Source organism: Danio rerio, chromosome 5 (genome assembly GCF_052040795.2).
Source record: "Danio rerio strain M-AB ecotype USA chromosome 5, GRCz13ab, whole genome shotgun sequence".
NCBI classification, from domain to species: domain Eukaryota; kingdom Metazoa; phylum Chordata; class Actinopteri; order Cypriniformes; family Danionidae; genus Danio; species Danio rerio.
Window position 1 is genome coordinate 13,286,521 of NC_141025.1, and position 21,203 is coordinate 13,307,723.

Sequence of the window (21,203 nt, forward strand, 5' to 3'; positions counted from 1 at the left end):
GGTTGTGTGTGTGTGTTAGAGAGGGCATGGGTGTTTCCCAGTACTGGGTTGTGGCTGAAAGGGCATCCGCTGCACAACACGTATGCTGTAATAGTTGGCGGTTCATTCCGCTTTGGCGACCCCGGATAAGGGACTAAGCCGAAGGTAAAATTAAAGGTACAGTACATATACAGTTGAAACCAGAAGTCTACATACACTGTATAAAAAGGCACATAAACATTTTTTAAAAAGTCAGATGTTAATGTGACTAAACTTTTTCTCTTTTAGGTAAGTTAGGATTATCAAATTTGTTTCTGGTATGCTTAACAGCAGAATAATGAGAGAGATATCTTTTGAGAAATTGTTTTAACTTTTCTTGAAAGTCAAGTTTACATACTATAAGATTATTCTGCCTCTGAAAAAGCTCAGAGGATGGTGTCAAGGTTTTGTAAGTTTATGATTGGCTAATTGACAACATTTAGGTTAACAGGAGACACAACTGTAGAATATTATTTAAGGAAAACCCCAAACACACAGCTTCCTTTTGTGACAACATGGGAAAATCAACAAGCCAAAATCAACAAAAAGGCCAGATTACAATTTGCTAAATTACACTGGGGAAAAAATTTGGAGACATCACCTGTGGTCTGATGGAACTAAGATTGAACTGTTTGGCCACAATGACAGACGATTACCCTAAGCATACTGCCAAATTAGTTCAAATGTGCTTTAAGTACAACAGAGTGAATGTTTTGGAGTGGCCATCACAAGGCCCTGAACTCAATCCTATAGAAAATTTGTGGGCAGAGTTGAAAAAGCTTGTGTGAGCAAGACAGCCTACAAATCTGACTCAGTTACATCAATTCTGTCAGGAGGAATGGGCCAAAATTCCTTCAAACTATTGTGAGAAGCTAGTGGAAGGATATCCAAAACATTTGACCAAAGTTATACAGTTTAAAAGCAAAGCTAAAAAAAATACCAAGGAAATGTATGTTGACTTTTGACTGTCTAGAAATTATTAAATAATTATCAAATAAATTCTCTCATCATTCTGGCATTTAGCAAATGTAAATCATTTATGTAATCCTAACGGACCTAAAATAGTAAACGTATAGTATGATTTAACATCAGACATTTTTTTAAATGGTTATGTACCTTTTTTTAGTATATAAACTTCTGGTTTTAACTGTATGTTTGCTCTATGTATAAGAAACATGAGGTTTCTCTCACAGAAGGCAGGTGGCAGACAGAAAGAAATAGATTAGCAAGACGAGGATCAAAATACGACAAATCAAGACAAAGAAAACATGTTGTAACGTCACTTAACAGATAACAAGACTCAGCGACTAGAGTGAGTGTTGGTGCTGCTCAAATAGTGTGTGTAATCAGTCCTGGACAATCCTCCGGTGGTGTGTATGCAATTAGTCAGGATCAGGATCATGTGTGTGTGAGTGCAGTGCAAGCATAAAGTTGTAGTCCATGAAATGGGGGATTTGTAGTCCGTTAGCACTTGTGAGTGTTTTATCTGTGGTTTTCACATCGCTGGTGACATCTGTAAGCCATGTGTTTACTACAAATAACGTGATACTTGTGTGTTACACTGCTGATTCTAATAGAAATATGCTAAATTGCCAGTATAGTAAATGTGCACCATGACCTGACACAAGAGAGAGGATATAGGTGAACAAAGTCATATTTACAGGGTTTGTTTTTGTACAAAAATTGTTCTTGGAGCTTTGTATGATTAAAGCTGAGCCACTAAAGTCACATGGGATGTTTTATCAATGTTTTTGGTTAATTTTCTGTAGACTGTTGCTACCTATGGAGGGTTAAAGAACTCTCGAATTTCATCTAAAGCATCTTCATTTGTGTTCTAAAGATGAACAAAAGTCTCCGGGGTTTGGAATCACTTGAGGGTAAGTAATTAATACATTTTTGGTGAACTGATCCTTCAACGATGCCCTCTATTGGTGAGAATTTTCTATGGAACTCTTACAACACCACTAATGGCCTAACATCCAAACTACAGAACTGTCATTCAATAATGATCCTGCACAACCTAATGAGAACATGTCAAGATTTCTGAAACAATGCGTTTGCAGTCACAACCATTGCCTAGCAACAGTGCCTTATACAAAGAGACACATGGATGCTTCTTTTAGCATCTCGATTAGCGATGCCATTGTCGTAAGTCAAAGATACTGTCATTTATATCACAAAACAACTCAAGAAAGGTGTCAGGACGACTCAACACACCCACCGTTTTCCCATAGGTTATGATGCTAGTCATTTCCCAATACTGTTAATTAAGTTCTGCTCTAATAATAAAGCAATATGGCTTCGACTGCATGACCCAATGACTGTGAATGTGACTTAGCAGTGATGTTTGTGTCTAATTATAAAGGCTCTCAGCAGTCAAGAGTGGACAGAACACTGACAGAGAGGAAATGACACGCACGTCAGATCGAAAAGACATTTGAGATGGTTGAAGTTGCTCTACTACATGAAATGGGCATGAAGTAAGAACTGTACCTCACTTGACCTTACCTTTTGTACTCTCCAAATGACTGACAGTAGCGATAAAAGCTTTACAAAATTAGAAAAAGCAACACACAGCATGTCCAAACTACGGTATGGGTAATTTTTAATATCCATTATAACAAAAATAGGAAGAGCTTTCTCAGGTGAACAGATCAAATCCCTGAAATAACACTTGGAATAAAGCAAGAGATTAAGAGTATTGTTACAGTATTTATTTACAGTACATCAGTCAAATTGCTTTTATCAGGTTTAGATTTTTTCTCTTGAATAAATTTTGCTTTAAATATAACATTATTGTTAGTTATTAAACCAGAATAATATAGGCTTAAACAATTTATTAAGTGACTTTTATAGCACTATTGTGCTGCATAAGTGTATCCGAATTAGATAATAAATGCATTTACATAACAATTAAAGTAGCAAAATGTAATGGAATTCAATTCAAACAACATTCTGATACACAATGAATTGTTTATTTACCCGATTTGTTTGAATTAACGATTCGTTCAGTAAGATTTGCTACTGAATGGACTGAATCCTGCCATTCGCAAATGACATAACATTATCAAACTAAATATTACTGATATATAAAATTACTCAGCTTATTTAATTCATGGCTGTTGCATATATATATATATATATATATATATATATATATATATATATATATATATATATATATATATATATATATATATATATATATATATGTATATATATATATATATTAGGCCTACAATGAAGTCAAGTCTGCTGGTCACTACAAATTCATTCACTGCGGCAAAATAAAACAGATGACATGCTGAGATGCTCAAGTATTACAAAATAAGTCGTTTATTTCACTGATTTGTTTAAATCAATGATTCGTTCAGTAAGATTTGCTACTGAATGGACTGAATCCTGCCATTCGCGAATGACATAACATCATCAAACTAAATATTACTGATAGATAACGTTACTCAGCTTATTTAATTCATGGCTGTTGCATATATATATATATATATATATATATATATATATATATATATATATATATATATATATATATATATATATATATATATATATATATATATATATATATAAGGCCTACAATGAAGTCAAGTCTGCTGGTCACTACAAATTCATTCACTGCAGCAAAATAAAACAGATGACATGCTAAGATGCTCAAGTTTTACAAAACAAGTTGTTTATTTAATCGATTCATTTGAATCAATGATTCGTTCAGTAAGATTTGCTACTTAATGGACTGAATCCTGCCATTCACGAATGACATAACATCATCAAACTAAATATTACTGATAGATAATGTTACTCGGCTTATTTAATTTATGGTTGTCGAATTGCTAATTTATTCGCTCCATGCTGTGCAATGTGACACAGTTTTTAACATGGATTATGAAAGCTGCCGCAAAAAAAAAGATAATTTGCTAAGATGCTTAAGTTTGATATAAAATAATATGTTTAAGGCAAGCACAGGTTGCCAAATTTATGAAGAAGTCCATAAATTGAGGAGCAGCTGATGACGACACAGTTTGGTGTTTGGTTGAACAATCAGGGGTAAGGGGGCGTGTATAATTTCCACCCATGCAGAGAACAAATTTTAAAGCTTTTTATTCACTTTGGTTTTATCGAATTTTCATTTTGTGTGTAAAAACAAAACGTGACGCAAACAAAAGTAAATATTTGAAAAAATATTTTCATGTATAAGAAGGTTCAAATTTGAAAGCAAAAACGAGAAACCAATTATGCGTGAGTACATGGACCATTCACTCAATTTAGTAATAATAAATAGTACAAAGATCTCTAAATATTAATGACTTTACTGTGTTTTTTATCATTTTTAAAATGCTAAAATTCTAACAAATTGCCAGAATGATATTCTATATTGAATTTTCATTCTACCTTGAAATCAGTATCACTCTGCAAGAGAGGGGCGTAACATGAAGGGGGCATAACTTGTGATAAATTAGAGGTGTAACTTGCAGTTATCGAGGTCCCATTAAACCATGCAAGATGTCACAACGAGATGTTGTTGGCAAGATGGTTCAAATACTTGCCAGAAAACATTTTCATCAAATGTTTTCATGATTTTTTTCTGAGTTTATCCGCAACTCCACTCGTTGACTTCTTCGTCTGTTTTGTCATGACAGTTAGCCTACCCAGCGTTGCCCAATGTTATTGCAAGTAACAGCACAATGGCGAGTGCATCGAGTATTGTGTGAAAGCCTCCGCAACTCACGGCTGTTAATAACTGTGATGGTTGGGTTTAGGGTGTTGGTAGACCAGCGGTGCCCAAACTTTTTCTTATGAAAGGCCAAAACTTCTTTAAGACATTTACCTCAATAAAAACGATAATCTTTTATTATTTCTTCACTAACTACCTCCAGCACAGCCATCAAATCTGATACAGGGTCGTCATTTGTACACAGCCCCTCTCTTAAAGTTAAGCTTGAATGTCTATTATGTAAATAAATATTGCTTGAATGCCTCTGTGAATAAATAAGGGGTTTCTACATTGTTTAAAATGTAATTTGAGCCCAGCAATAATCATTTATTTTGTGCTTTTGAAAACTACACAGCAGCGGTGTTCATCTGGAGCAAATAAATAAAAGCAAACTAATTTAGTACAATATAGATTTGTATGACATTCTGAGCCCTTAATGCTGGCAATAACATTGCATTGTGTAAAGAGCAGTGAATGCCAATTATGGCAATTTGGCCAAACTGTTGGTCTGGGTGAACATTCAACGGCATAGTCAATGGCATTACTAAACAAAAATATCTTTCTGTAATGTATAAACTGCACATTTAGATGTGAAATACATGCATTTCACAATTGAGTTTTATAAAATGATAGATATGCTGACATGCCAAACATGAAAATGTTACACACTTGACTTTTCTCCCCAAGAGGCTATTGAAAGGTGTTGGGGAGATGTGACTGTCCACATTTGCAACGGTGTATGTCTTTTAAAAGATAAGTCAGAAATCCCTCAAAGCAGAAAATGTGGGTTATCCCCTGTTAATCAATGGCAGAATAAAAACAGCCAAGACCCTCAACATTTACAGTGTTGATCTTAAGATCAAATGTGCATCTAATTCATAAAATTTAACAAGTGTGAAAAGAAATAGTGGACATTTGAAAGAATTTTGTTCTAAGAATTTGAAAAATTAGAAAATGTGTTTTGTGTTTAGTTTTACCAAGTCCAGTTCAAAGAGAGCTATTCTCTAAATCGGTAAGCACTGATTAACGGATCCAACATACTGATACTCTCTCTCTCTCTTGTACTTTGAAGTGCTGTATTTATAACACAGTAATCTGGTAGTGTTTGCTTTGCTTTGCCGTTTTTGGGGTTGATTATTGTGATATCGAAATTGCAACAGAGAAATATTGGGAAATCCCTGTAGATATCCTTATAAATAAAGTACATAGTTGCAATCTAAATAACTACATTCTCAACTAAAAAAGCCTCAAAATACATTATGTTGTCCAACAGCTGCAATATTTGTCAAACTGTAGTGAGTTTATCCATCTGCTGTCACTATGTGGGAGGAATAATACACAAGGGTAAAGAGGCTGTACAAGTGCTGCTATTATGAGAATATTGCACGGCTATCAGCCAATCAGATTCGAGAACCAGACAGAACTGTTGTATATATATATATATATATATATATATATATATATATATATATATATATATATATATATATACACACACACACACACACACACACACACACACACACACACACACACACACACACACACACACACACACACACGCACGCACACACACACACACACATACATGTAAATGTTTTGGGGTTTTTTTTTTTTTGCATTTTATGTATGTTTTTATAGTACACACATTATGTAAATACAAACATTTATTTTGGATGCCATTAATTATGATTAATCGTTTAACAGCACTAATTATATTTTTTCTTTCCTGAGAATAAATGCACAAAAATCACATTATTCTTATCTAACTGGATATAAGTGTCATAATTCTTTGCAGTCTGAGTATTAAAGGCTTTTGAATTATTGCAATCCGACATATAACCATAATTGTTTTAATCGCATTTGTTAATTATTTTGATGGCAAGGCTACATTTTTTTCCAGCATCATTTCTGCAGTGCTCTCAGTGTCACATGATCCCCCAAAAATACTATAATATGCTAATTTGGTGCTGCATTAGAGCAACTTAATAGTAAGTTAAATGTAATTGTATTAGGTGGCAATAACATAAAGACTGTGATTCCCTTGCGCTGCTTTGCTTTGCCTATAGAAACCCATTTAACTTGATTATTCCTTCTCCCCGGAGAGCAGTGAGGAGCGAGGTCTCAAACTCACTAAAAACACTAATTCAGTTTAGTGTCCTGTTTTCACTCTCCTCATTTTAAACTCCTTTTATGAGGCCTTTAAGATTCTCTTTATATCCTTCCGAGATGTCCATTAGTAGCCACAGACTCACAGTGTAAGAATAAGAAAGAAGCGTAGATGAAGAACATATACTATATATTTTAATTCAGTCCTCATTTACTCACCGCCAAGTCACTTAGAAAACTTTTTCCATAGACAAAATGGAAAAAAGTTACATATGAGAGCATTTCTTAGGGATGCACTCATTTTTGGCCAAATCCTGCATTATACAAATTATACTATACTATACACTAACCGGCCACTTTATTAGGTACACCTGTCTAACTGCTCATTAATGCAAATTTCTTATCAGCCAATCACATGGCAGCAACTCAATGCATTTAGGCATGTAAATATGGTCAAGACGATCTGGTCGGAAAAAGAGAAAATATCCAGTGAGCGGAAGTTCTGTGGGTCCAAATGCCTTGTTGATGCCAGAGGTCAGAGGAGAATGGCCAGACTGGTTCGAGCTGATAGAAAGGCAACAATAATTCAAATAATCACTCGTTACAACCGAGGTATGGAAAAAAGCATCTCTGAATGCACAACATGTCCAACCTTGAGGCAGACAACACCAAACCGGGCCACGAAAGAGTATAAAAATATATTGTCTTATAATTAAAATAACATTAAAAAACTTAAATTAGATACATTTGCATGAAAAGAAGTGATGCATAAAACATAAAGACATGCATAAGTAATAAGTATAAGTGTATTTTTTGTGAGAAACAAAATGCCAATGCAGCCCAGATGCATTAACCCATATGAAGAAGTAATCTTTTCACACAAAGTGGATGGTGACCATGGGTTATATGAAGCCCCAAACGTCTATAAAAGCATAGGACTCATATACTATTCATTATAGGCATTGAAATATTGATATATATTTATTATATATCATGCAAGTCTTCTGATTTTCATAACACACACAGTACATTGCCACCTACATTTATTTGATTAAAACTTCATTCATTCACTCATTTTCCTTCGTCTTAGTCTCCATTTCATAGGTCGCCACAGCAGAATGAACTGCCAACTATTCTGGCATATGTTTTATGCAGCGGATGTCCTTCCAGGTGCAGCCCAGTATTCCCACAAACACAGGAAGAACATACAAACTCCACACAGAAATGCCAAATGGCCCAGCCAGGACTCGAACCAGCAACCTTTGTGCTGTGAGGTGACAGTGCTTAAAACTTAATTTGTTGTATACAATATAAAAATATGTGTTCATAAAAATTTTCTTCGATATCATTCTAATATGCTGATTGGCGCAACATTATAAATGTCTTTTACTGTCACTTTTGACCATTTAAAGCATTACTGCTGAATAATCCAACAGCTTGGATCACAGAAGAAACAGAGTGGGATTTGGGGCATTTGAGATTGAGCAAATGAAAGAATTCTCATTTTTGGTTGAATTGCTCATTTAAATGGATCAAAGTCTGAATAAAGACATGGTGGAGGTGGGAATAATGGGGGTAGAGAGACAGACGGAGACTGAGAATGAGGAAAAAAGAAAATAAATCAAGACAAAGAGAGGTGCGATTTCTAAATGATAAAGAAAACTATCATGACGGCTGGATCCCCCATAGTCTTCAACTGGACATGAAGGAGCCTGAATTAATCACTTTTTTTTTGTTCTTATACAATGTTTCTTCTGTTATGTTTTCATATGCAAATGAGGCATTCAATTCCTAAATATGTGATCATTTGCCTTAGGATTGGGCAAAATGATAAAAAAAACTTTTTTAAATCATGAAATATGTCATTGCATTCCCTGATAACGATATATATTCTTATATATAACTCCCTCTGTAAATTCAACCAATTAACAGTTTGTATATATTGACCACATGTAAAGGACTATTTCTTTTTTACATTTTAAAGTATATTCAGACGTGGTTAGCACTGTCGCCTCACATCAAGAAGGCCGGTGGTGAATGTGAGTGTATGGGTGAATTCCAGTATTGGGTTGTGGCTGAAAGGGCATCCATCGCATAAATCATGTGCTAGGAATTGTTGGTGGTTCCTTCCGCTTTGGTGACCCCTGATAAATAAGAGGCTAAGCCAAAGGAAAATGAATGAATGAATGAATGAATGAATGAATACTCAGAAGTCTATACTCACTTATATGTGATCATATTTCTCTCTTTATTTCGAACTTCATGGCAAATGTTCGAGTGCACATTTAGAAATATAAATATATTTGCTGTTTTACACGGCAGACTTTGTAAGTGGAAAAACTGAACACATCAAAACAGTTAATAAAACAGTTAAACAGCATCTGCAGCGAGAGGATAATGAGCCTCCTCCATTCAGCATTTCCTTTCACTTTCACTCTTTCATGGATAAGGAAACGTGTTTACGCACTCCTCTGAAGACATCTATTAGCCTATACATAATTAATTTAGTTTAAGCGCAAAGATTTGTTTCAAAACTATTTCTAAATTCAGTTCTTATTTCCAGCAAACTAATAAATGACCAATAATAACGAAGTCTGGTCAAAAAACTTATATCTAAACACGTGTCCTATTCTTATGCCCCATATGGTCCAAAACCTGACAGGTTGACAAATCTAAGCTTGTTTTTAATAAAACAAATATAAATATGCATATAATAAATAATGCTAAAGATAATAATAACATTATACAAAAGCAAGTTGTCGTGAATAAACCGAAAAAGCCCCTGAGGAGAAGAAGGCATGAAGGTCCTTTATATTTATAGAAAATAATCATTTTTATCCTTTAATTCTTTTTCATCTGTAAAGATATTTGTGCTTTGCTGTACATCCTGCGTATTTTAAGCAATGTGTAAGAGAGGCGCACAACTGAAGCGCTCTGTGCTGGACTGCTTTCAGCTGGTCTATTGAACAGTCTATTTTAGAACCTCAAAATACCAACGCGCCAACAATCCGCTATAACACACCTCTTTTCCAGACCAGAACACCCATGAGTCTACGAAGTGGCACAAATGGATTTGCTATTTAAACAACGTGGCAAAAAAAGGGGGACATTAGGGTTGCTTTGGTCTGAAACTATAGCAACAAGTTGTGGAAACACATCTTGCGCCTATTGCACCGGGTGTGTGATAGGGCCCATAGTGCTCATATGAAAAAGCACTACTGTAAACAATGTACAGTATTTTGTGACACCATGAAATAAACAAGCATTTTATGAAATGTTGTACCTTTTATCTTTTCCATACTATAAAGTCACATTGCACACCCTGCTGGAAAAAAACTGCATATTTTTATAACGTGACAGCATTAAAACATGCCTTACCAGCAAATGCTGTTTTCTTTCAGCAGGGCTGCACTAATTTGCATACATTTTAGTATAAAACTCTGAAATGGACAAAGTCAGGTTAAGAATTCTTGTTTTTGCACTTTTCTGGCATATTAGAGTCAAAGATTGAGGTAAAGTTCTTCTTAATAATATAATTTCAGAAAAGTATTCGCAAATATTAAATAGTGAAATACTATTAGTATTTAATGACTATCAAAGTACAACAGTTTACAGTCAATTACATAGTGCTAATGTTGCTTTGAAGTCATATTTACAGTGAGGGAAAAATAAGTATTCAACGCATCACAACTTAAGAATTACTTATTAATTAGTTTACAAACTAAGTATTGTGTAATAAAGTAAAATGACAGAAAAAAATGTATTAGTATTAGAAAAAGTTGTAGAAATGCAGTGAAAGCCTAGACAGCAGCTGAAATCTCTCAGTATTTATTCAGAAATCCTCTGCCTTTCATCATTGTAAATTAATATCAGCTGCCTCAGTCCAACATCTACATTAGCCGGAGGATGAAGATAAAACCAGAGTGGACATTTCGGCAAGTCAATGATTCAAAACACAGCCAAGACAACTCTCAAATGCTTTCAGAGAAAGAAAATCAAGCTGTAGAATGGCCCGGCCAATCACCTGATGTGAATTCAATAAAAAATACTAAATAAAGATCAGATTTGATAGACGAGACCCACAGAAACATCAAGATTTAGACACTCTATTGAAATCTGTGAACAAACCCCACCTGAGCAATGCATGTGACTTCATTCTCTATATGAGATGCATTTTTAAGCTGCCATCACCAAGAAAGCCTTTTATATAAAGTATTTAAAACGTTTCAGTAGTTCAGTGCTTTTTTTCGTGTCATTCCAATATTATAGTTTTTGTTTTGTTTTATTTTTATGTTTGCATTGTTTGGGTTTTTACCAAAATCTGATTTAATTTCATGTCAATAACAGCTCCTTTAGAAATATTATTCCCAATAAAACATGACGTGTTGAATGCTTTTACCCCCTGTACATGGGATTTCAGACCGAAATATTCAGAGTACCGTAATAAATAAATGTGTGAATATAAAATCAACTTTACTTCAGTGAGTCAAAGGTTTTTACAGCGGGGATTTCAGGAATATTTTTATCACTTCATAATTTAGAAAATACCGTGAACAGCCAGAAAACATGAAGTGCTGTTGAAGAGGAAAATTATGACTCAAAGAAAGCAATGGAAAAAAAACTCAGTTTAAGAAAACTGCCTATAAAAATAGGCCATGTATTTTAATTAAAATCTACAATGACAAAACGATAATGACTGACAAAACACTTAATGTTATTAGCCTGAGATGCACTTAATGAAGACCCGAAATCTCAAAACTGGCAGGTGAATCAAATAACTATGTTTTTTGTTTTTTTTTTGCCTGCAGTGTTTCGTTTTAAACAAAGCAATCCAGTCTGATCACACTTTGAACAGCAAGCGATGATTATCGCAGCGTCTGAACACAATCACAGTGGGAAACCACGTTTCGAGGACATTCAAGCTCTCCGGAGACAGACAAACTGATTCTACTCACAGCCATAGAAAAAAGATCAGATGAGAGGCTAAATCCATGAAGAGATTCAATGACAACATGTTGCATTATCATCTTATCACTTTAGAGATTCCTGCACAATGCTAACAGATGGAGAAAGGGCTGTAAACAAATGCTCAAATATAAGTTTATGAATAAAAAAGCTTTAGCAAAATAGTATGTATAAGTCATATGATGCTCAATGTGCCAGAATGGTTTGCTTTTGTTTTCTTGCTATCCTTATTATTATAATTACACAACGCACAGATTGAAATAAAACTGAAAGACCTTTACTGCCCTCTGTTGGCCTAAAAATGCACTTCTGAGTGAACTTTTGTCTTTAAAGGGATAGTTCACCCAAAACAATGGACATTCTGTCATTCTGTTTGAACAAATCTTTATGTGTTTCTCTGTTCTGTGAAAAACAAAATAAGATGTTTTTTGTAGGAAGCTGGTAACCAATGACTTCTATTGTATGTGTTTATCCTACTATGGAAGTCAATGGTTACAGGTTTTCAGATTTCTTCAAAGTAAGCTTCAAAGTTCTTTTGTTGTGGTTTTGTGTTTTGTGAAGGATGAAAAGAAAATGGAAAACTACTGTATGCATGATATGTAATATCACTAGTTATAGTGGATATAAAATTTACCAAAATTTACAGAATGACAAAATGCTAAGCAATAAAAGTAATGAATGTATAATTAAATTACGGGAAAAAATACTGTATTTGATGGTAATTGGTCAACAAAGATATTTTTGAGTTTTCCAATAGAAATAGTCAGGTTTTAATGAATAAAGAAATATTATGAAGTAAAGTTAACTTTCAGATAGACAGACAGACAGACAGACAGACAGACAGACAGACAGACCAATAGATAGATAGATAGATAGATAGATAGATAGATAGATAGATAGATAGATAGATAGATAGATAGATAGATAGATAGATAGATAGATAGATAGATAGATAGATAGATAGATAGATAGACTTGCGAACGCAACAAGATAGATAGAACATTAGAATAATCGTTAGAACAAAAGATAGACAGACAGACAGACAGACAGACAGACAGACAGATAGACAGAGCAATAGAACGACAGAGCTATAGAATGATAGAACGACAGAACGATAGAACGACAGACAGTGGCGGTACTAGTTTAAAGGGCACCCTGAGCGAAACCACCCTAAATATACCTAGTCCCCCATCCCCTGAGAAGTATAGAAGACATTCTGCGGTTGACTTTATAAATATTTAAACTATTTATCATAAATACACTTAAATATATTTATTTATTTTTAATAAATGTAACATTTTGTTTATAATATAAATAAATAAATAAAACAATTATTATTATACAATTATTATTCTAAATAAATAACTGAAATCAATCCTAAATGTAACTGGAAAACAATTTAAAGACACAACTGGAGTGATATCCTAAGATCAATTACAAAATCTTTTTCATAATATATTATTTATGACAATTCTTTAGAATACAGAAAATATACGCTTGATAGAATTATCTGTTGTCTTAGACCAGACCCGTGGCCGAGAATTAATACACTTGCAGAAAGTAAATTGTATCACAACACTTTTACTGGGTCACCTTTTTTTTTTTGTTCTTTTTTTTTTTTGTTTGTTTGTTTTTTGTTTTTTGCATCGTCTCCCCATGCTGCCCCCAGCAAGATGCCTCCCTGGGCTAGCGTTGATTTTGCCCATGCCCAAATCTGCCACTGATGACAGACAGACAGACAGACAGACAGACAGACAGACAGACAGACAGACAGACAGACAGACAGACAGACAGACAGACAGACAGACAGACAGACAGACAGACAGACAGACAGACAGACAGATAGATAGATAGATAGATAGATAGATAGATAGATAGATAGATAGATAGATAGATAGATAGATAGATAGATAGATAGATAGATAGATGAATGTTTCCGCTTCAGTTTTCTAGCACTCCACACTCTGGTAAAGGTCTAAACTGGACTGAGATCTGAGCATCAGCAGAAACACTTCCTTCAATCATGTGTTTTTCAGGTAAGAGCAGGAATAATCGGCTCCAGCTGGGCAGAAAGAGGACAAACACCGCAGGACAGATCTTTCAGATCATTTCAAGTGCGATGTTATCTAACACCGTTATCAAACTGTGCCGTATTTCAGAGCATGAGTCAATGCTGCCCTCCAGTGGGAGAAATATTACAGTTTTTCTCAGTGGCTTTGATGCATTTCTCACAACGCTATTTACATTTGCACAACAGTTCATGCATTTCTCAAAACAACTAGTACAAACTGCAAAACCTAGTTGATAACCTGCAAGTAACCTGCAAGTATTGATGTCAATGAAAGTGTCAGTGTCATTACAGTTTTTCTTGTTTGCTTTGATCTGGTTAAAGAAACTAGGTTCCACTTCATTTTTATTATCACTATCCCTGCAGAGCAGAAGACAGGTCTTGCAAATGTGTAAACACTTTCTCATTGGGTTGAACATTTTTAAAAACAGTTAACACGGATGTCATTCAAGCAGTCCAAACTCCCTTGTTTTAGCTATGGTAACCAAACAGAAACCATCTGTTCCCAACCATTAGAAACTACCAAGATCAGTAAGAAACTACCAAGATCCGTATGAATTCACTGAAGCACCAGTTTGACACTCCTTCACACAAATCGATTAGCAATCAGTCTGCAAACATTAAAAACGGTGGAAGGTCTGTGTTGTTCTGAAGGAGGTCAATGGTGGCTATGTCCTACGCTTCCAATAGATTTGACTGTATTTTGGTTTACATGTGTTTTCTCTAATATTTACAGTATTTTATTACTTTTGTCAGTTTTTTTTTTACAGTATTTCAGTTTTAAGCCATAGATTGAAAAATGTCATAAATTCAATAAAAATTGAATCAAACATTTCTTATTCTGGATCCAATTCTTTGTAAAAAGACAAATTTGACAGACCAAGTAGAAAGACAACAAATGGCTTTGGCAACTCAAGTAATGAAACTATTATTTGACTATGACTATTTGACTAGTTTTATATGGACTGACTATTCAGCATTCACAAGTTTAGTTAATTTTGACTGACATGACATGATGTGATAATGATAATGATAATGTTATAAACAGCAGAGAGTAGTATGAAAACAATTGATGCATGTCCAAAAGCATCTGCAATTTGTTGGAAGAAATGAGAAACTGCTGCTATGATGTGCACAAATGACTAATTAAATGTAAATGTAAATAGTAAATAGTGTTGTGTGAAATGCACCAATGTGACTGAGAAAAAAACTGTAAAAAAAAAAAAAAAAAAAAAATTATATATATATATATATATATATATATATATATATATATATATATATATATATATATATATATATATAATATATATATATATATATATATATATATATATATATATATATATATATAAATATATATATATATAAATATATATATATATATATATATATATATAAATAAAAATAACTATATTTATATATATTTATATATATATATATATATATATATATATATATATATATATATATATATATATATATATATAAACGTGGAAAAAAAAAAACATGAATAAAATACAAATAAAAAAAGACAAAACCTTTAAATATATTATAAAGACCTTGACTTATTTCTGATTATAAGACCCTGAAAACTCTAGTATTAATTGAAAATTTGACATTGCGAAGAAAAAAATCTTTTAAACTACATTTCATGATAAAAGATTTTAAATTAACTTTAAAATACAGTTTGGACAGTTTTTTTACTTATTTTTTTAAATAAAATAAATGCACCCTTGATGATCAGAATAGACTACTTAAACTTTGTTTTATTTTTATATAGATTTTTTTAGTCTGTAATAGACAGACAAGCAGATGGAAAGATAGACAGAAGGACAGAGACAGACAGACAGAGAGACAGACTTACATTCGGTAAAGTCTTTTGAAAAATGGGACATCATACTGTCCTCATAAGTGTTCTTCTCCTTGTAATACCGATGTCATACTTACGTCATACGGATCCTAATATGTCACAAAACACACACGTCATTCCTAACATCATAATAGGAGTCTGAACCATCTCTATAACTTGTAATGAAATAATAGCTGAACAGCATTTTGTCTGACTAAAAAGTAGAGAAACTAAAAACTAAACTAAACTAAACCAGTATCTACATCACTAAATAAGCAATCTATAAGACTTCATGTGCCATTTCACAGTAACAGAACTCAAAGTGTTGTGTCTCCCTCTACTGGACGATCTCTGACAGAGCTTTACTATGTTTCCAAAAGTATGCAAACACACTCTTTGAACCCAGGATCTCAAATGAACTTCTCTGTTAAGATGATATATTTCCCAAAAACTGGTTGTTTTTCAGGTGCATTGTTATGAGGCCCTGTTCGCTTTTTTTTAGCACAGTTAAGAAGAGAAACAACTTTTTTAAAACACCTGAAGGCTGTGTCTATTAAAAGAGCTGCTGATGAATTTAACAATAATAATAAAAATAAGGGTTTTAGTAAGCATAAATAGTCTTCACTTCAGAAAACGGCATGAAGTTGTGTGAAAAAAGCACTTGCCAACATACAGAGTAACTATTACTATATGCCTAAAAAATAAGACGTATAAATATTCATTTGAATAGTTTATTAATCATTTAATTACTCATTCTAAATGCTCTTAAAAATCACCAACTACTGATAAATATCTGGTTTGTAAATAATACAATAATTAATTTAGTAATGAAATAATTGTCATTAAGAAAGTATGAAAATACAATCATTAAGCACACTATACAGTACATGTGCTTATAAGTCCAAAACATAGCATTTGTAACTATATTTATAAACTGCTTACTAATGTCTATTTGTTAATGCTTAACAAATTATCAATTAACTCTTTGCTAATGCTTTTTTAATGATTGCATGCAGTTATTATAAAGTGTTGTGGTTTCGTTAAGTTAACTCACCAGCCCTTATTTATAATCCATATATCATCTTTGTTAGCAAATCAACATTCTTGATTCTTGTTCATATTTTCACTTCACCGACAGCTACATATCTGACACTTTAGTTTAATTGGGCAGGGATATTATATTCTCACCCCCTCTTCTTGAATTTGTGGGGCATTTTCACCATAATCCGCCATCAATTTCCAACACACTTTAAAATAAGGTTTCATTAGGTAATGTTAGTCAATTTACTAACATAAGCATTTATTAATCATAGTTCAATGTGTACTAATACATTATTAAAATTCTAAATTCATAATTGTTAATAGTAGTTAATGCACCATGAGTTAACATGCACTATTGATGAACTAACTGTTAATGACTAACAATAGGCAACTGTACATGTATTTACATATTACTAATGTTAACAAACATGAAAAAATACTGTAACTAATGTATTGTCCAATACTTGTTTATGTTAGTAAATACATCACCATAAACTATTACAACCTTGTTGTAAAGTGTAATTTTAGTAAAAACAAATCTCAAAATTCCACCATATAACAACAGTCTAGGGAATTGTGTGCTTTAACGCAGGGGTATTGCTAGGGTCGAAAAGGATAAGGGGCTTAGCCCCAAGCGCCCTGCCCACCCTCTCCCAAAAGAAGTTTTAATTCATTCAATCTACACACATTTTATACTGTGAAAACAAATCTTAAGCTTCATCAGTAGTTAGAATTATTCAATTTTGCGAAACAATTGTATTATTAGTGCATGAGCTCCAGCTCCTCAAAATAATGAATGCATGACAACAGTGCAGTGGTGGGATTTTTTTAACCCTTGCCATGTGACAACAGTCTCACTCTCACCTGCTGGTAGAAAAAGTACTTGGATAACAAAATATATGTTATACAAGCTATTTTTTTAAAGTGCAACATATTCCAAAAGATCAGGGGCTTTTGACAATATCAGGGGCTTAAACACCCCGCACCAGCCCAAAGCAAAACCACTCCTTTAAAGTGCACTATAGACGTATTAAAAGCAGCATCTGTTGAGCTCACCTGATTGGTGGGCTGATCTCAGACACGAGAGTGAGGCGTTGAGTCGAGCACATTCTTCATCACTGGCTCCAAACTTCTTGAGCTCCTCACACACCTGATCATCCACCATCTCTAACAGAGCCTCCAGAGTCAGCTCACCTGGAGAAATCTCCTGAAACACAGCGATGTGCAAACGTTAAGCAGGCTCATTGAAATTTAGCTTACAATGTCTGTCAAACCCGCAAAAAAATGTTACTTTGTACTTTGTTTGTGACGGCAGTTTCTAGGTAAAATAAACACTAGGGGGCAGTATGATGCTAACAACTTTTGTTCCTTTTCACATTAATGATTTATGCAGGGACAAATTGTTGACAAATTTTTTGTGACTTCAACATTTGTTTGTGACTGCAGTTTCTAAGTAAAATGAACACTAGCGGTCATTATGTTTCTTTTCACACTAATGATATTTATAGGGACATTTTATTGATTAATTATTGACAAATTTCTGTGATATCACAAAAAAACTTTAATATATATTTGACAGCAATTTCTAGGTAAAATGAACATTAGGGGGCAGTATGATGCAAACAACTTTTGTTCTTTTTCACGCTAATGATAATTAAAGGGACATATTATCGATTAATTTATGTGAAATTGTAAAATAAGCTTACTTTAACATATGTTTGACTGCAGTTTCTAGGTAAAATAATCGCTAGGGGGCAGTATGATGTCAACAACTGTTGTTTCTTTTCACACTAATGATATTTACATGGACATTATATTGATGAAACGCACAATAAAACGTACCTTGAGTAGCATTTTTCAGTTTTGTAAAATGTAAACAGCATCCTCTAGTGGATTTGTCACCTAAAAACTAGCAACAAAATGTAATCGGAGCAACGTAGGCTGAGGTAGATATTTCCAATGAGCCTGGGTTGGATTTAAGGCAAATTTAAAACAAAATCAAAAAATAATAGTGAAATGGTCAAACAGTCAGTGAGATTTTGATTATTTTGGTTTAAATTTTTAACTTTGATTTGGCAAACATTAAATAGTGTTAAGTGACAGCATGAACTTTTGCACTTTTACGTGATTTAAAACATTTGTGTGCCGAATAAATTAAATAAATGTACATATTAAAAAACTCTGAAAAAAATATCGTTCACAAAAGGGTCATAAGGTACAAATTCTGTTGTCATCACAGAAATAAATGACATTTGAAAAAATATTTACAATTATTTTGTAATCCTTTGTCAATTTTTTTGTAGTTATTACAGGGTGACAGTGGCTCAGTGGTTTCACTGTAAAAAATTATTCTGAGTTTTAGTCAGGTGAAGTCAAATCATGTCCTATCAACTTGCAGTGCCTCAATACTCAACAGTATGAGTTGGAACAACCTCAACTTGAAGGGAAATGGAAAACTTAAAAATAACGTGTTCATAAAACAACAACACATAAGTAGCACTATCGCCTCACAGCAAGTTCGAGTCCCGGCTGGGTCAATTGGCATTTCTGTGTGGAGTTTTAAATACGTTTTTTTTTATTTACTCTTCACTTCAGCTCTGGTTAATTAAATATTGACCCCCATATTTGAACATTTTAAATCAATTTGGACAAGAATAATTGATAATATACAAATAAAATATGTTGTAACAAATGATTTTTTTCAGTAATGAATTTGTATTTGTATCAATATAACATAGTAAAGCATTTAAATTGGTATGAACATAATTAAATGTAATCCCTTTTAATTTAAAACTTTTTAAACTGTATCCGTTTTAGTTCGATAAACGTTCACTTTCTGAACCACGATCCAATAGTTTTTTAACTCATGTAAGCATCATATATAAAATATTACTGTAAACAAATTTTACCCTCAAAAGAGTGTGACATTGATATGAATTGTCATATATATTTAAGTGCTCTGGTTGTTCAAAATGACCCAAAATAAAAGTGTAATGTTTTTTTCAAAAGGTTAAATCTCAAAAAAAAAAAAAAAAAATCATAAAAGTAAATAAAATGAACAAAAGATTTATACATATTTAGTTATGTTAGTTAGTTAGTTAGTTAGTTAGTTAGTTAGTTAGTTAGTTAGTTAGTTAGTTCCTGATTGAAGCAAACCCAAATGTTACACTCAAAAAAGACAACATCTATTCCTAAGTGTTTTTTAGACAACCTAATTGTTTCATGCTGAATCTGCTCAAATTTGTGAAAACAATTAAGTTAACTAAATCAATTTGTGTTGGCACAACAAAAAACAATTATTTGGAACACAGTATTTTTACATTGTATGAATACATTGGGTTAATAGATTGATTATATATAGCAAGAAACTAATAGCACGAACGGCTCCATACACCATCACTTAAACACCTCAAAGCTTATAGCAGGTCCGTCTTTAAAGCTTTAATGGCCCTTTATCACACTCCGTTCCCTGATCCAGAAATGAAAGTTTATATTCCTTTAAGCCAATTCTTACAGTTTGTGAAGCTGCAGTTGCTTCTCCTTACCAGCTGGGGGCTTCAGCACAGCGGACAGCGCTAGCACTTCTACAGTACAGAGAATAGTGACAAACACTGAGGCCCTTTTCCTTATTAGTTTTTGAAGTGTACTATAATTTGATCGGTATAACTAATAAATTGGTTTTATTTATGGATTGTAACTCTGGATTTTCAGAAATGGACAAAATAACTAAAACCCTTCTGTTATTTGGAAAGTACCACATAACAATATGTATCACATAACAAAATGTACGCTGACTGTACCAAGCTGTAAACTCTTTCCTTTTTATGATCCTTTGACTTAAATATGAACTAATCCTAAAGCTCTTAAGACATCGCAACTGCTGAAATGTACATGATTTATATGCTTGAGTTAAATGTTTTTAATTTTTGTTGTTAATTCCTTTGCATGCCTGACACAACATCTATTTTTTGTGGTACGATATACTATATAGCAACAAAATTTATTGAGATAAACAATATTATTGTCATTTTAAAACCATTTTAACACTACACTACCTGACAAAAGTCTCAACACAGCTCAATAATGTTCATATCTGGTGACTGGGCTGGTCAATTCTGGAGCACCTTGCTTTCAGGAACATTAATGTTGAGGCTGAAGTATAAGAAGGAGCGCTATCATGCTGAAGAATAAGCCCTCTCCTGTGGTTTGTAATGTAATGGGCAGCACAAATGTCTTGATAACTCAGGCTGTTGCTGTTGCCATCCACTCTGCAGATCTCTCGCATGTCCCCATACTGAATGTAACCCCAAACCATGACTTTTCTTTCACCAAACTTGACTGATTTCTGTTAGAATCTTGGGTCCATGCAGGTTCCAATAGGTCTTGTGCAGTATTTGTGATGACTGGGATGCAGTTCAACT

General features: G+C 33.4%; 1 protein-coding gene across 8 annotated transcripts in view; it reads right to left on the reverse strand.

The window, feature by feature from the left end:
- ksr2 (kinase suppressor of ras 2) overlaps nucleotides 1-21,203 on the reverse strand; it is a 216,164-nt gene that overhangs the window by 170,921 nt on the left and 24,040 nt on the right. For 7 of the 8 annotated variants that reach the window (XR_015490503.1, XR_015490504.1, NM_001423542.2 and 4 more), the window contains exon 3: nucleotides 17,839-17,989. Coding sequence is in view for 6 of the 8 variants with exons in the window: in NM_001423542.2 (NP_001410471.1) it covers nucleotides 17,839-17,989 (151 nt within the window). In the remaining 2 variants the exon portion in view is untranslated. Of the gene's footprint in view, nucleotides 1-1,789; nucleotides 1,799-17,838; nucleotides 17,990-21,203 lie in introns of all 8 variants that reach the window. The other variant, NM_001144041.2, reaches the window with a different exon arrangement.